At 41.7% G+C, this 17,851-nt stretch overlaps 1 protein-coding gene across 1 annotated transcript in view; it reads left to right on the top strand.

Moving 5' to 3' along the window:
• Positions 1 to 17,851, top strand: part of LOC138581958 (uncharacterized) — a 479,211-nt gene that overhangs the window by 306,486 nt on the left and 154,874 nt on the right. Inside the window, exon 4 of the mRNA XM_069652872.1 lies at positions 9,162 to 9,389. Coding sequence (XP_069508973.1) covers positions 9,162 to 9,389 — 228 coding nt within the window. The remainder of the gene's footprint in view (positions 1 to 9,161; positions 9,390 to 17,851) is intronic.

Genomic DNA, 17,851 nt, shown 5'->3' with positions numbered 1-17,851 from the left:
GGTAGTAGTTAGAATTAGGGCAAGGTTTAGGAACAGAGTTAGGGTGATTGTGGAGGTTTTATTAAAGGTTAGGGCCATTGTTACTGTGATACTGGAAATGCCTTTTGAGGGACAGTGCTACCGAGTTCTTGTCCTAACAATTCTCTGTATGTGTTTTCTCTATGCTTTCTGCCACTGAGTTCCAGCCTGGACCTCTGACAGTACAGCTGTTCATGTTTTCCTTTTGGTGAACAACACCCATGGGATACCCTTATGGCACCCATGGGTCGGGGTACACCCTTGTACCCCTTCTGTGTCTTTGGCCACCTGTGTGTTGCCCACAGAGCAGTGTATGGGCTGGTGGCAGCTAAATGCTGACTTAGCAGAGGCTCTCAGTGTCCTCCATTTTTGGGATACCTAGGCCCTGCCATAGGAATCAATGGATTCCTGATAGAAGGCAAGATGGCCACTCTGGCGTTTTGGTTTCTGTTGCCTTTTACCTTGTTTCCCGAGGTCCTGGGAAGCCCTGAGTCTGTCCCTTCCTCCTGACTGGCTGTTGGGTGGAAATACCATATATGGCTCTGGGGCTGCCTCCTGTCAGACTGACTGGAGCCTTCCCAGGGGCTGTGTGTTGTGGGTACACCCTTGCAGTGTGACCTGTGTGAATGTAGTCTGAAGTGAACTCACATTCTGTGTAATGGGTGTCTGGGTGTGGTGTGTGTGACACAGTGCATGCGACAGCCCTGACTGAAAATGCAGTGAATGCAGTCTAGAGTGCTGAAAGGCTGGGTGCTTACACCAATCCACGTTCTTTGTTATGGGTTTCTGGGTGGATTGAATGGCCTGAATACCTGTGAGCCTGATTGGCTGCCTGCCTGCATGAATGCCCTTCTGTGTGATTGGTTGATTGAACCTGGCCCAGCCTGAGTGAATGGTGACCAGATGTGTATAACAAGAGACCTCACACTCACTGTGTTCCGAAGCTGAAGTAGAAGCTGAAGCAAGAAGAAGCTGTTCCTTGAAGCCAAGCTGGAGGAGAAGTCTTCTGTAATCCGAAAGCTGCCATGTTCTGCGAAGGACTGATCCAGAGAGGACTGCACAGAAGACCTCTCCCAGAGCTACAAGGGACCATCGTGAAACCTGCTACTCTCAATACAAAGTGCCCTGGAAGCCAATCCTGTGTGCCTGCTGTCCGGAGAAGGGGTCTTCGTGAGTCCTGAAGAGGAGTGCCCGTATGTCTTGAGTCAAAGAAGTCCATTGGTATCACTCACGGCCCGTAGGAGCGTTCACGACCGCTGGAAGCCCATTGCTTTTTACCGCCCTGAAGAGGGGGTACCCTGGCATAGTTCTAATTGACACCTGGTGCTGCAAAGTTCCAAACTGTCAAAGAATACTTCAAGTGACATCTGTGCCATCATCATCACTGACTATTTTTTCACGCTGGAGAAGGTCCAGAGTTGCTGAGTGCTGAGGAAGGTCTGCTGCGGGTGGGTTTCCTGCCACCAAAAACCAACGAAGATGTCTCGAGGGTCCAGACTTGGTGAGGGTCCATGGTCCACTCCAGTGGTCGAGTCCAGGTCACCAGAAGCTGTCCAGATGTCCCTGATGCGGCTGCAGCACCGAAGAACCAAAAGTTAGAGAAATGTGATTATCCGAAACCCGACACCAAAATTGACCTATTCACCAGTCATCAAAGGTAGCTAGGGATCTTACTCTCATCTGACAAGCCTTTCAGGAGCCCACAGTAAGGACTCCTACAGTCGGAGAAATCGTCGACCAACTGAGAACTTCAGAAGGACGTTGGTTAATTTTTTCTTCTTGGACTGAGCATCCTAGTGGCTCCTTCTTCTAAGGGGTGGTCCATTACCAGAGGGAATTGTCGAGTGAAACTGAGAAACTCTGTCACTTTGCCTGCCAAGAAACTAAAGGTACTGTGATGAGGAAGAGCATCTTCTAGCCTCAGGAGTTGTCCAGGGGTCCCATATTCGTCTTGGATCCTGTTATCCTGTGGCCTATAAGGTACGTTGGGGTGGTAGAACCTTTAAAAAGAAAGTAAAGAGTTATTGAACATTTTGGACTGGGCTGTAAAAGACAAGATAAGTTACTCCTTAACTTTTCCATTACAGGTTGCCCAGGTGGGGGGATCTTCACACAGAATTGTGTATCTAGTCTAAAGAAAGAATTCTACCACTGCTCATAACTAATCTGTCTTTCTTCCCTATTATATGCTGTTACACCTCACTTAAGAATTCACATGCCTATGTAAAACTGTTTGCAGTTGGTGCATTTATTACTGAATTTAATTATTGTGTGGTACCACCTATAGTGTTATAATTGTCATGCTTTGAATAGAGCTGCCTGAGTACAAAGTTTTATTATGTATGTGTACATATTGGTAGCAACCTTATTTTATGTAAAGAAGCTGTGTTATCACCTAACATAGTGTGTGGGCATTCCTCTGTGGAAATTGGGGACTCACTGTACTTAAGAACCTCCCCTGTGTGCTTAAGCCTTGGTTTCTCGTTAAAGCTACCATATAGAGTACCTTTGCTGGGGTACTCTCTGCCTTTGTCTCAATGATATAGAGGGCAGACGTACAGATACCTCCTTCCAGTCTTTACAGTTACAGCCTTGTACCTTTGTATATTTTTAGGTGACCTTATTACTGGCAACATTTGCACACTTTGCATTGATTGTATTGAATGATTACATTTTTTAAAACAACTTTTTGCTGGCTACATTTACACAAGACTATATTTTCCTGGGGACTTTTCACATAGAAACCTGCCATTTTTCTGACAATGTGTGTGGTATTATGAATCATTAAGCCACCATTTCATCGGTTAGTTGGGGAGCAAAGATGATTTGAGATTAGTGACATTTTTTGAATTAATGTAATGATAGATTGAACTGTTTGTCTTCAAATCTGTTATCAACCTAGCAGTTGTGATTCTTCTCGTGCTGTTATCCATCAGGAAGCAGATTTCTTACTTTTCTGGGTTCCATGCTGTGGTCTTAGCAGGAGAGACTGACCAGACTGATTCTGATCCCCTGAATTGCCTGGTTAAGTAGTTGTTTGCAGACATATGGTGACACTAAATCAAAACGGTATCATCTCTTTTTCATCCTGGTTTGCTAGGTTGTTCTGGTGCTTTTGTGATCTGGTAGATGGTTTCCCTTTGGGTGCATGTCAATTTGTCTGATTGTTTCCAGTGATCGTTTGGTTCTCAGTCTGAAGCCGCTTTTAGGATAAGATGTGTCCAATATACTGGGCTAGGATATCTTTTTCTGTTTTGTGAATAGTTAGACCTGAAAAGAAAAGCACATATTGTTTTTTCACACCGTTAAAACCTGTACTGTTTGGGAAAGTGTGCAATCATTTAGACTTAAACTAGTGGGTTTGGGAAAAAGTGTCCACTCTCAAAAATGTCTTTCTGGTCTTAAGGAATTCGTTCTTTGCTGAAGCAGCCTCTGGAACATAAGGTCAACCTGCACTCCTATGCGGACGACAGCCAGGTGTTTTTCAAAATGGGAAAACTGAAAGACACTTTTCAGAGGGTCGAACAATGCTTGGTAGAGGTGAGGACATGGATATCCACCAACAAGCTTCTTTTGAATGCCAGAAAAACATAAGTAGCACTATTCGGCCTAAAAAGCCTCCTCAAGTTGAGTAGGTGCCAGATCCAGGCTTACTGTTTTCTCCCAAAATTAAAAACTTGGGGTGCTTCTTGCAGTAAAATCTCAGGTGCGCAGCCCAGGGGAGCACTAACACACAGTCCGTTTTTGGCACCTTGAGCCTCCAGCGATAGGCTTTACCATTTATTCCGGTGGAGGACCACTCTGTGGTGGTGGGGGCTATGGTAAACTCCTGTTTAGACTATGGTAACGGACTGCTGGCAGGTATTCCACTTACTCAAATGCAGAATCTGCAGAAAACCCCAAATGCTGCTGTCAAACTGATCTTTGGACTAAGGAAGTCCTCTCCAATCTCAAGTCTTCCTTGATCTTTGCACTGGTTGACTGTTACAGATTCCGTAGATTCTAAAATCATGTGCTTAGTTTATAAGTGTATAAATAATCTGGCTCCACCTTGCTTATCTAAGAAAATCAGGCGGCATCACTCAATCCGTCCATTGCGATCTAGCAACAAATTGCTGTTGGAAATTCCCTTTGTCGAAGTCTTTGTCGACCGCAGATTTATGGAAGAGGCTCCCTCTGAAGATCAGGGCCGTGCAATCGCTATATGAATACCAGTAGTCACTGGAAATCCACCTTCTTAAGTAAAAGGAATAGGCGTGATACATACAAATGGAACTGGTAGCTCAGTTTGGTTTTGACCTTTGGTTCGACCTGTGTAGTTTGTCTTGCGTGACTCAGGCTCAGATCCTACGTTATACTGCACCTAGATACGATTGACTGTGTTAAGTGCGCAATGCAAATACATCAAAATTAAAATGAAATCAAACATATTCTGCAGCTGTGACAACGTATCGATATAATAAAGCACTGTTCATGATGTGGATTGGTTGAGTTCCTTAGATTCCCTTAAAACAAAATGATACGAATTTGCCAATTACAGATTGTCCTGAATGTAGGAAAATGCTTAAAGATTGCTCAAGAAAACATTTATTTTCAGTAACTGGTCGGCACCACGAAGCAGGGTATTTTGGGGGGTGGGGTGTACACAGAAAGGAGGCGAGTGAGGGTGTCAGAAGACAGGCATTTTTAGTTTTGGCTGTTAGGTGGCGCTTGCGACACCTATAAGCCGAAACGATTGCACTTGTGCACACCTAGGGAGAAATGGCATATGAGGAGGGACACACAGCTTGTGAGTGTTGTTTGTTTTTTGTCGAATCCATTGCCTCCCCATGGCCTTGCAAATGCCTACGGCCATTCCTACCCAGTTCCTGCCCATCTGTGCCCAAAATACCTCCTCATGAAAACAATGAGCTTGCATTAATCAAGCCTTATCATCAAACTTTGCTTTCAAAGAGCTTGCCAATGTTTTTTTTAAAACAGTCTTATGAGAGTTAATGGCTTAATTGGAGTAGTAAACCTGCTACTGGTGTAATAAAAATGTCTAAATGAGGTCTGCTTCAGCCACTCAATTTATAAGCACTATGCATGCCCTTCACTAAAGCCCTGTTAAAAACAATCATTGGTAAAGCCAACAGTCGTATCTAGTGTATAAGTGTTAGGTATTTTCCAGACGCATGGCCAGGAACTCTCACCATGTTGCACCCGTTACCATCAGGTGGCAGTTGATACCACTATGACAGTGCCTGGCAAGTGTATTTGCCATTCCCACACAAAATCCCAAATGGTTGGCTTTGGGGTGACATGAAAGACAAATTACAGTGCAAGAGAGGTAGAGGAATTTAACAGGACACCTTAATATATTTTCACGGGATAGGAAATGGAGCTACGGAGGCATTCCTAACATGAAATGGTAGATGGGTGCATAACATACTAGAGTGTGTTCTACTTCAGGATTCATGGGCTCCTTGGGCATTGTTCTCGGTGTCCATGATGCCACTCTCAATCTCCTGCAGGGAAATGTCCTTTTTGCTGGAACAGGCCCTTATACCGGTCTAAATTATTTACTTTTCATGACAGCTGCACTGTAAATTGAATGAATAAATGTGTCTGGTTGGCCAGAACGCATGTTTACGTTAAGTAAATTCCTTTCATCTGTTAAACCAAACCACCACCACATTCACACTGTTCCAACATAAACCCCACCTTGTCATTCTGAAGCAAAATGTATAACCTGGGATTGCTCAGTCACTTTCTTATGAGCCTTAAGGCCTCTCAGATTTTCAACAAATCAAAGAAGGGCAAACATCCGATGCATATGCATTAGGGATACACGCTCATTTCACACATACATCTGTTTGCTTTCACAAAGCTTTGAACATACAACTTTGCAGAGACTATTATACAGTAATTGCCTTATTTCTGAGTACTAAAAACATCCAGACGTCCAAACACCACTGAAGCAGAAAATATGATCTACCAGTATACTGCCAAATTGCCACTGTTGGTGTCACTGCCACAGATTGTAAACAAGGTACAGAAGCAACCTACATCACAGAAAACATAATGTAAAAAAATGGTCCCAATTACGACTGAATACAGTCTGAGTTTGTATTAAATGGACTTACCAGTTAGCAGTTTTTTCCCCTGTGAAGTCGCAATCCCTACCTCAGAAATTAACATGTGTTTGTGCTTTTGTTCTGATTTACCCTCAGCAGTAATATTTTGGTCAAGCAATCAATAACGATTAGGGAGGCCCAGTGCTTAATTTGTAAAAAAATAAGTGCCAGTGCCCAAAAAATATTGGCCCCATAATGCCGGGCACGGCGCCGTCCTAAGTGCGGGCACAGCGCTAACCTTAGCGCGGGTGCGCCGGCCGCGCCAGTTCAGTGTTAGACCTACCTAGATCGGCCCACCACCAGCCCATCACACTGCTGCTGCTCCATGCCACAGGCTAGTAGTAAATACGCAACTAAGACATGCTCCTCCTGTAACTGCGCCTCGATGTCCCCGGGCTGTGTGAGCGTTTTAAAAATGCTAATAAATAAAAAAGCATTCTGTTTCAGTCACTGTTGCACTGTATTTGTCACTACCCCTTCTGCCCCATCTGACAGTCTGATCAAGTACACCAAGTATTGTTAATCGGTTACCTTTAGGAAGAGCACCCTCCCCTCAGCCCGTTCTTCAGTCACCTCATCTAGGTGTTTTGTGTAATCAATTTACTCTCAAGCTCTTATCAGTCATCACATCTCATAAATGCATCGCTCTTCACCATTCCTTCAAGCATGAGCATGGTGTTGTATAACTTGGAAAAAGTAATTTCTGCAAGACATTGTTGTGAAATCAACGGCCTGTGCTACTTATGCTTTAGGGCCTCTTTTCACCTTAACACATATTAAAAAACAAAATATGTTTTGTTACCCAATATTCAGGAGCCAGAGGTGAATGCATATTCGGATATCTCCTTCCCACTGACATGTTCTTGACATACTTCACTAAACTGCGAGTTGTAACAGACACCCACCTCCCGATCTGATGATTCCTATCTCAGGATTGCATGTGCTCTCATTCGGAGCACATGCTCGGAGCGTATTGTACCCAGGTTAAGGGGCCAAATCTGGTGTATAAACCACAAATCAGGATAGAAAACATGTGCTGGAATTATGTAAAAAAATGACAGCAAAAGACGGTTGAGAATTATACACGAATACTCAACTAGTGCTTTTATTTATGACGACAGATTAGTGGGCATGTGCACCATGTTTAGCCCGTCTAGTTTTCATGTGTGTATCTTTAAGCCTGAAATGGCATTTCAGAAGTTCATATTTGCATGGGCTTTTCTCGCGAAGTGCAGCTGGTTCAGTTTCAGCCCAATGCGTGCACCGTTCCGGGTCCCCTCGCTGAAGCTCGTTTGTGAACTAATGTGGGCGATAACATTAAAAGGAAGAACGGAAACACCCAGGCAAAAATTCACAGTTCATGTTTCATTTAGATGAATGCTATCCAGGGTTGGGGGCATACAATTGTCTCGAGTCGGGCTCGGCACCAATGAAAAAGTGACCAAAGTTGCAAACGACAATTCATTCCTTTTGTGACAGACACTAGTGGGACCACGTTGCCGCCCATGCCATGCCCGGTCCTGGGCTTTGCCCTGCCTTGCCTCAATCACTTAGGCTACCTTCCGTGGGGCCGCCACGGCCATGCTGAGCCTGATGATGACAAAAATAGGTGCGCAGCACAGCTGCCCCACGGAAGGTAAGATTTTAAAAGAAAAAACTTATATTTTGGATCTGGGGCCCATCACTTGCGAAGTGATGGACCACAGCAGCCACTCAAAATAAGTTATTTCTTTTAAAACCTAACTTCTGTGGGGCGGGACCCCCGGCCACCGGCCCCACAGAAGGTCAGGTTTTCAAAGACAAAAGTAAACATACTTTTGGGCACAACCCACAGGCACAGCCGCCCGCGGCAGACTCATCCGACTCAGTCTGCGGCAGCCGGCAGCCCCTGGTCACAGAAATTGGCCGGGCCTGGCACTGACTGCAGTCAGCAGCACACCGCACACTGGTCATACAGACAGAAGCCCGGGCGCAGATGGGCCCTGGTGGAGTCCTGACTCCTGGGCAGTCAGGACACCACCAGGGGACCGTGCCGCCGTCCGGGCCCTGACCTGGACCTTCCTTGCCTGATCACTTGACTGTGACAGGCTCAGGCTGCACTGCACGCAACAAGTGACTTACCTGCTTTGCCGGCTGGGACTTGGTCTCCTGTCGGGCCTCAGGGTGGGGGGGCCGGGTGCGCACACTGGCACCCACCCAAATGAAAAAGCAGACAGAGGGGGCCCCAGGAGGCAACTAGGCTGCACCACGTAGTGCAGCAGAGCAGGCTCTCTCTCTCACAAGTCAGGAGTCAGGACCGATGACGCCACGCCTCGACACCTTCACTTCACAGTTACTTGTGAAATGAAGGTGACACTGCGCTGCCTCCTGTGGCAACAATAACACGTCACCATTGTAATTTCACTGGCTCAGAAGAACACCCAATGAAAACTGCACATTCTGTGTTACTATACAGAATGTATCAAATACTGCATAGTAACAACAGAATGGTAGTTTTCATTGGCTGTTGTTTGTAGCAGTTTGTTGTTCATTGCTATTGCTGGCCCCTCCCAGGCCCAGCCAGCCGTGACCTGCAACCTGGAAGCACGAGAGAAATCGAGATCAGAATGACAAATCCCAATCATTTATAATTGAAGCAAAGCGAAGTGGAAGAACAAACAAAGCAATTGCACGTGCGCTGGCCCCGCATGAGTTCCGTTGCCCAAATTAAGCAGTGGGGAGGCCACATTTACCTCATCTCATGTATGGCAGTGTGCACTGATGCCAGAGCAGCCATCTATCATCAGTGATTGTATCTGCAGAATGAGGCCAACACTGAAAACATCTTGCAAACACAGTGGATTGTTCTCACCCATCCTTTGGTGTGAATATCTCACACTTTTTAAAGCAGATACAAACATGTTAATGCAATCTGAACGACAGATACATTAATTAATGATAATGCTACAGTTAATCCAATAATAGGCGGATAAACCAGTGAACTACTTGTAACCACCATGTATTTCTGATTTTTTTCAAAACATGCAGGTCCCGACACCAGAAATCCGGGCACACAGCCTATACTTTGACCTGTCTGCATACGGCGTGGATATTCCCTCCACTAGAAAGGACATGATGAACGCAGAACCGGCTGCAATGAAGTCCGGATTTCATCTCAAAATCTATGGGACTTTTCGAAATCGATACATGGCATTGGCCTGTCCAGCTACAGATTCCAAAGTGGTCAGATTCCTTCGTCACACAACTAATTCCTCGGTAAGTATTCACGAGCATGTCTAATATTATTGTACACAACTGTTTGATTCAAGCCCAAGGTGCAGGTGTAGTAGCCTCATGACTGTACGTCAGTGCTAGGCTTCAGCAAACACCAGGTCAGAACAAGACTGCAAAGGCTCTCTCTCAGGTTGAGAGTGGTGTGAGGCAGTTAGGTATTTCTGTTGCGGGAGATGCTCTGAGTGATATAGCTAACACCTATTCCTATGCACATAAGGATCCTTCAAGTCACTTCATGTTTACAGGTAGAACTGCTATACCTTTGGCTTCTTTGAACATATCACGAGTCCCCAATGCTTCAAAGGGGAGATGAATCAAATTGGAATGGTAGGGATGCCCACTTACTGGCAAAGGAATGCAGGTGACAGAGATATATGTCTGACAAATTAAATACGTTATCATACCAGTTCTAAACAATGTGGCAGTTAGGTGGGGCTAGAACACGATGCAACAAAGAAAAACACTTAAGAGGTGAGCATGTGGCAAACACATGTCAACAGTGCGAGTTCCCTATAATAACCCTCACAGGTAGTTAGTTAAGTGAAGCCCAGTACCCAACCACCAGACAGTAATAATCCCATAATTACCCTTTTTGAATTCTTGAACCATTGAGGGAAACGCCATTATAATGGTCTCAAAAACACAACAGATTTGGTTTTTCTATGAACCTGTATTTCTTAGGACAGAAAGGAATGCTTTGTCAAGAATTTCGGTACATAAACACGCATAGCTGCGTGGGCAGTCCCGATGAAGGGTGTCCTACATTAGTACAAGGTGGTAATGGTTATTTCATGTATTGTGTGTTGTGGGGAGTCAATGGGACAGCAATAGGAGATGGCACTGTCGCAATAAGATTACTATGTACAAATAAGATTTGGAGTATGGAATATCTACATATGTGACAGGATTATCATATGTGGTACATATATGAATGTAAAGGAGCGTGAAGAACCCTCCTGTACACCGAACAGACAGTCATACATAATAATGGCTTTGTTTCATAACCGTAGATATAAGAATATTTTGTTTATACAAAACTGACAATAGAGAGTATGATAAAAATAACGCACTCGGAATTATTAACTAATATATCACAGAATGTAAATATTTCAATATTTTTGTTATATTTTTTTTTTTTTTATATAATTGACATCATATATCTGTTTAGATTGTTGTTTTGCATTGTGATATTGAATAAAATAAAACTTTTTAAACTTAATATATAAATAGCTCACTGTTTGAAAAGAATGACGTTAAACAGAGACCTACAAGCACAATGTACATTATGTTTCTGTCTCCCTGGTCCTTCTCAGAAGACCCTAGAGACATTTTACAACTCATTGCTCCCTTTGTGCTGAAACCAAGTATCCTTTAACTGTTGCAATGATATACAATACTGACCACCTTCCTGCCAGTACCTAGAGTGCATCCCTTTTCCTTCTTTGAAACTGTCTGTCCACTGCATTCCTTTATAGTGTGGGTTGAATCTTGTAGTGTGCTAGAACTGCCTGTTGTGGTAATAATAAAGTCAATGTTTTTAAACAACCTTGACTGGACAGTCCCTTTTATCATTGGGTAATAATAGTATTTTTGCTGTATTGCAACTAACCAACGATCCACAACCTTTTGGGGATAAGTCTGCCGTTCCGTCTATGTTACCAAAATTGGACAAGGAGGTTTATAAATTACTTGTGTTTCCAATCTGTGTGGATCCTTTCTGATATTCTAGAGGTGTGGGGCTGATTGATGGTTTAGAAACCGAGGAACATTGGTGCCTCGGAAGTTGATTCATCACACCATCGCACTGCTTCTTTTACCTTACAGTGTAGTACATCAATCTAATAAAACCCAGCTACCAGCAGCTATCTGCTCATATAGTGCCCAATCTAGACTAGCCAATCAATAGAGTAACCACTCCATTGTCCCATTATGTTGTTTTCCCAGCCAACCTATGCCCATTGGATGAAGCGTATTAGTACGCAATACAGAAACATAACCCATGTCTCCAACTCACATATAATCTCACCAGATTTAGATTAGAATTTAACCTGTGCTTCCACCAATTCTCCCTAACCCCTCTCTTATACAAAAATGCCACCAAAATACCAGTAGTGATGATATTAAAAAACAGTTATATTGAATTCAATTATAGTATATTACCTCCATATTTCACTTTTGATGAAGCCAAATTCATATCATTCTCTTACACTTAGTTTTTCTGGCAACAGTATGAGTTGCGCAGATCATCTATCAATAGACACACACAGTCATGCCCGCCATATTTGGGTCACTGCAGTCCACACAGATGCTGTTTTTACGAGCAAGCCCCATGTTATTTTTTCTGGTGCATATGTTCCTTAGTTCTATCCATTTAGTCTTTTATTAGATCTCGACCAGGGTACACAGTTTAGTATGTTTTTTATAAGGTCTCAATTGACAGCCACATTCATCCAGGTGTTTATTCTGGAAACCTCATCACCAGGGAAAAAATAAAATCCTGACTTTGGTTCTCATGCTAACCCAGTAAAGCAACCGATTGTTCTCCCTTGCTATCTACTATGTACTGTGCTATAAACAGTCACCCATTTTAAACAGTATGGCTGCTGCCCTGTATGTAGTTTCCAGTTAACAAGATGACTAAATATGTGTGCACTTTAATAATCATACATAATTCCCACAACATGTATGTAGTAGTTCATCTTGATTGCTTTTGCGTTAGGAATTGATGGGAAATGAATTGGGATGCATTGTTTCATAATACAGCTGCGTGGTTAATCTATTATTTTAAACTGCAATACTATTCATTATTTTCACATGACATCTCACAGCCCACGATGTCATTCTCGTTAGTATTTCTACACCGGTGCGTTCTGTCAATCTGTAATTCTGTTGTTTAGAGCACACATTGACATTTCAAAAGAGCACACTGTAGTTCCCTGGAAGCTAAACGCATTTCTGAAATGTGCAGGTCAGTTTTACACATAGCTACTTTGGCTTATATGGAAGGTTGCATGTAAATACGTGTGTGCACAGAATGTTTACTATTTACGTGTAATAAATACAACACTAAGTTACGATGGCAGAGCATTAGCTATACTAAAAGCAATAGTGTGAAGGCCTGATGCCCCAGGTTTGTGCCACTTTCAGAGACTGCATTGCAGATGGCAAATGCATTTTAAACTGAAGAGCTTTTTCAAACCTGGTCATATAGCTATGAGTTAGTACACAGCCACATGTGTGCAATATATTTTAAACGTTATAGTCACTTGGCTCTAGCTGTTAACTATTTGCATAAAGCTGTTCACATATTCATAACAACTTCAAGCTCAGCATCCAGCCACTAAATCACTTCAGAATAATGTAGAGCCATGTAACTGCAGTCTTGTTTAATTTTCAGCCTTGTAACATGGAACTATATGCGATGGCACCGGAATTCATGTCCCCTATCTGACCAATTCTTCCTTCTGCTGCCATCGGGTTACCCCAAGTGATTGATTTACTGGAAAGTATCCATGCCGAGTCACATCAAACACTTACCGTGTCATTGGACATCTATTCAAGGCCTCCGTGCGTGTGGCACATTACAACAATTAAAACAAATAAATAAAAGAGCCAAGTAAAGTATTTAAACAAAATTCATGAAATCCGTACTCAATCTCAAACCACATCTCCCCATTTCGCATCTCTTCAGATTGAGCAACCCCGTCCACTCGATAATGTAGAACACATCTACAATTAGGTCTGAGGCATGGATACTGACCTCACTATCACTCCTACTAAGCATGTGTTTCAGGCACCAGAACATCTTTTCTTGCCTGCACTGAACATCTGACTGCAGCTTAGTGATAAAGCAACCCATGATCAAAGCAACCTAACTACAATCTGTTTACACAGAGTAGTACTTCAACTACATGTATTATCTGGTGCAGGGGTGACCAGCAAAATACATGTAGACCTGCCCTCATTCAATGTCCAAAATGATGAGCTTCAAATAAGAAATACAGCACAAGTTAGTGGGGTGCGCAGAGAGCGCTGAACATTCCTCAAGTAAAAAAAAAAAAAAAACTAAAATCAATATGGCCACCATAGAAACTGTGAAGGGAACTTAAAAGCAATCCTGTACACAGTGGAGAGAGTGGGGGTTGATGGATGTTTTTGAGGGGGCATGCAGGTGAGCTGCAGAGGGCATGGTCGGAAAGCCTGGGGCTTGCATTTCTCAGAGATGACCCCAGAAAATGAAAAATGGGTTTGTATGTATGTTATCCTTTTCAGTGCAGATTGTTGTCCTGTTTACTTTGTTAGTTATTTATTTTACTGCAAAATGTGGGGGCAGGCTGACTTACCCGCCCTACCACCGAACACCAACCCTCTCCACCACCAAACTCCCACATATCCCCCACTCAATTTTCCAAACCCAAAAACCCCTCTCACCCCTGCATTTTGAGGGAAAGAAGTTCGGCAAACAATCAGCTGTAAACAAAAAGCTGCAATTAAAAACCTGCAGTCTGGTAAATACTGGTAATCACAGTTATTTAATGGCCACCTTCTGAGCCTTTTGATTAGCTGAGGCATGCTGCCCTGATGCCAATATTATAAAGAAATGGTGCACTGCCCCGCCAGGTCATGCCCTACTCTGTAAAGCAACGCTGTATTCGCCTGAAATTTGTATTGTGAATTATTGGCTATGGAGTGATACAAGTGAAACGTTTGCAGAAATGATTTTGCATGATATATGGATAAGTGATTTTATATTCTAAGGATTTATTTGTATCTGAATAATATATACTTTGATTTTTATACTGCACCTTTCATATGACATCACAACTCTATCAACATTAACAATTTGGGTGAATCAAACAAAACATCACTTAGAAATGTCAATGGTTCCGGAGTTCGAAGACGTTATGTTTCCCATTCAGTTGTCATCACTCGCTCTCTCTATGAATGTGAAGGCACAAACGATATTTTTTGAGGCAAGAACTGAAACTGCACTGTACAATTAAGGATATGCAGATTAAGATCTCAATATGTATGGACAAATATAATGTGTAAGCAGGTAAACACTATCTTCTCCATACCATACACTTCATTTTATTAAGCCTTACCTCGCTATGTATTATTATTTTACCATGTGCCTGAAAAATGTTTTACACATAATTTAAATCATTCGGATTATTGGTGTCACTTTAGCAACACCTTGTGTAGCCAACATATAAATATTGCCCACACACTCGGCATTCATGCCATAGAGACATTGGAGTTCCATATAAAAAGAGAACATGGACATGATCTGCCATTGGCATATTGGTACTGCCAATCACATTGTGCAAGTGCAAGCTACTGAAGGAAATTGTGTGCTGGGTTAACTTCGATTCTCTCACTCTCTTGTCATATTATATTCATTTGGCTCAAGCTAATTGGTTGCAGAAATGGGACAGGCTTGCTTACCTTACATCTCAGAGTAGTAAGGCAATCTGCCATTTTAATATGGCTCAGTAGATGCTAACGTTTATTGCAGTGTCTTCTTTAGGGAGTCTGACATTGTCCCTACTATTCTGGGTCAGTGCTTAATGAAAGCAAACTATTCATGCTGAGCTTGAATGTTCAGACTATATAAAAGTAATGGGGAGACATAACAATGGTCCCTTTTAATGTTCGTTCATTAAACAGCTGTGTTTATTTGACAATTTTAATTGTGATTTTGATTGGAAAATGCACTTTAACAGATTACCAATTTAGATGATGTTATATTTCTATGATATTTAGGCATGTTTGCATTGTATGGCATGCTCCCTGACTGATCATTGATTGCTTTTTTTTTCTAATATTAACATTTGCTATCCATGTTTAATAAACACACACACACAAACACACACAGACACACACACCCACACACGAAACATGCCATACTTCTCATTAAATTCCTTTTGAAGGCACATGGAGAGAGTGCGTATTTATATTATATTATGCATTGTAATGACAATGCCTGTTTATATGGATGCAAATGACAATTACGGGTATGTGAATATATGTGCTTCATTTTAGTGAAACACACAAGTATTTAATTTACATCATTTGTGCTGGTGTATTAGAAGGATGGCTAGTGAATTTCTCGCATTTTAATAAACAGTTTGTCATATGCAAATCTATATTTCAGCAACTATATCATGTACATACTCTTGCCGAAATACCTATATTACATAGTAAATGATTTAAAAGCTACTTATGCTTTGTAAAATAGTGTCGTTTTGCTTATAATTGTAAGTTGCTTAAAAAAGTGCCTCTGATTGTCCCATGATACTGAAAGGTTGAGATATTCTGTTAATGTATACATATACAAATAAACTATTATTGAAGTTAAATGAAGCTATTCATGTGTGTGGGTGTATGCGTTTTCCTGTCCTAGCATCCATTTCTGAATGGTTACATGCATTGTCCAATGTTGAATGCAATATATTTAAATATGCTGTGTTCGCAGCATACAAGCAGGTTTGGAATACAAATAAATCCAAGCACTGGTGCCTGTGTAGTTGAAGTTTGATTGCCTTATTACAAATGAAATAGCATTTCCTAGTCTGACGATAGCAAAGGCCAACTTACATATGTAGTAAAATGTTAATTATCCTGATATTATCATTTAAATGATTGAGGAAATGGGGTTTCGAGCCTGATAAATTGACAGATCAGAGTTGATATGCTTCTACTGGTAAAGTCTTTACAAAAAACAGGTAACCATCATCCCTGATTCTGGACTTAATATAACTGACAGCCTTTAGGATTAGTTGTCTGTTGAAGTCCAGGGTTAGATGGTTATCATTTACTGGACCATGGTATTTTTGAATTTCTCAAATGTTATTATTTTAGTGTAATCCCACTACAGCAGTTGTTGGCTGTTCTCTTTTAGCAGATAGGAACCTCTTTCAGGTCTGCTTGATAATATAAAAGGTTATTAAGGAGTTCATCTAGGTCTAGTCACACACCACAGATAATCCATGTTTAGATCACCAGGGGCAAAATTACAGAAACTTTGCACCAGTGAAAGTGCAAGGTTGCATGGTATTAGCACTAGAGCAATGTTTGCTCTATTTCTAAAAACACTGGGAAATGTTAGAAAACCAATGCACCATGACAAGTGCAGTTTGGCATGGTAAAAGCACCAGGGCAAAAATGGCCCTACTGCTAATATGGTGCACCCGTGCAAAGTGTCTGTAATCTGGCCCCATGGGCATATGTGAACTCTAAGTCAACTACGATCCCATGCAGAAGCAACTCATACTTTGGTGTTCTGTAAGGTTATTCAGATCAAAACAATCCATCCATAAAACTGGTATGAAAATGAAAAGTACAACACAACATGTAAAATAGAATACGGGTCAAAGACTGTTTCAAAAAATTTACAGTATGAAAATCAAAAAAGCAAAACAAGTATTCTGATGTTTAGCTCTGATATTAACCATTTGTAGCAAAAAATATTGTAATGCTCAAAGGATTATTTTTCATTTGCCAATCAAAAATACAACAAAGCAGCTCTGTAGGCTCCAAAATGTCCTATGGCTGCTATTAATTAATTTGTTGGTATCTTCCATCATTTTCATGCAGATGATAATCAACTTTTTGTGTCCTTTACCTTCTATTAATGTCTTCTATTCATTATAATCTTGCTTCCTGTCTTTCAGCCATCAACACTTGGATGTCTAATCATTTCAAGTTCGCTGTCTTCCCTGCTAATCCTATTCCTCCACTTCCTCCTCCTTTTGTTTCCTTTCCACACTCTCTTCTTCCCATCTCTAGTTCCGCTCATAATCTTGGTCTGTACCTTGATGCTTCGTTATCTTTTTCTTTTCAGATTCCGATTATATCACGCTCCTGTCATAATCACCCCTTAAATATGTGTAAAGCTCACCCTCTTCTCACATTTAATACTAAACTTTGGATTTCTTCTCTAACTTTTTCATGCCTATTATATTGCTATACTTTACTCTTTGGTCTCCCTGTCTCTTGTCTGGCTCCTTCAAAATCTGTCTTGAATGCTTCTGTTCATTTCTTAGATCTACTTTCTCCTCGTCACTATCCTCTCTTGGATGGTTATCTTCTCATTCACGCCTTAAATTCAGTTTTCTTTGTATTGTGTTCATATCTCTTAATGGTCTCTCGCCTTTGTATCTTTCATCTCTTGTTTTCTTTTATACTCCCTCGCATGTTTTACATTCTCAGACTCAATTCTTACTATCAGTAACCCATCCCTCAGTGCCCAGTCACGATTGTGTTCTTTCTCATTGAATGCTCCATCTCATTGGAACACTCTTCCCCTCTCTCTTTGCTCTATTACTTCTTATTCTTTATTTCGCATCTCTCTAAACAATCATCTTCTTCAGTCATAAGAACATTTTGCATAGTTTGTGATTTTACTTTTAGATTGTACTGTAAGTGAATTTTATTCAGTG

The sequence above is a fragment of the Ambystoma mexicanum genome, chromosome 1p (assembly GCF_040938575.1).
Source record: "Ambystoma mexicanum isolate Mex_15411 chromosome 1p, UKY_AmexF1_1, whole genome shotgun sequence".
In the NCBI taxonomy this organism is placed as follows: Eukaryota; Metazoa; Chordata; class Amphibia; order Caudata; family Ambystomatidae; genus Ambystoma; species Ambystoma mexicanum.
This window is presented reverse-complemented; position numbering and strand designations above follow the sequence as displayed.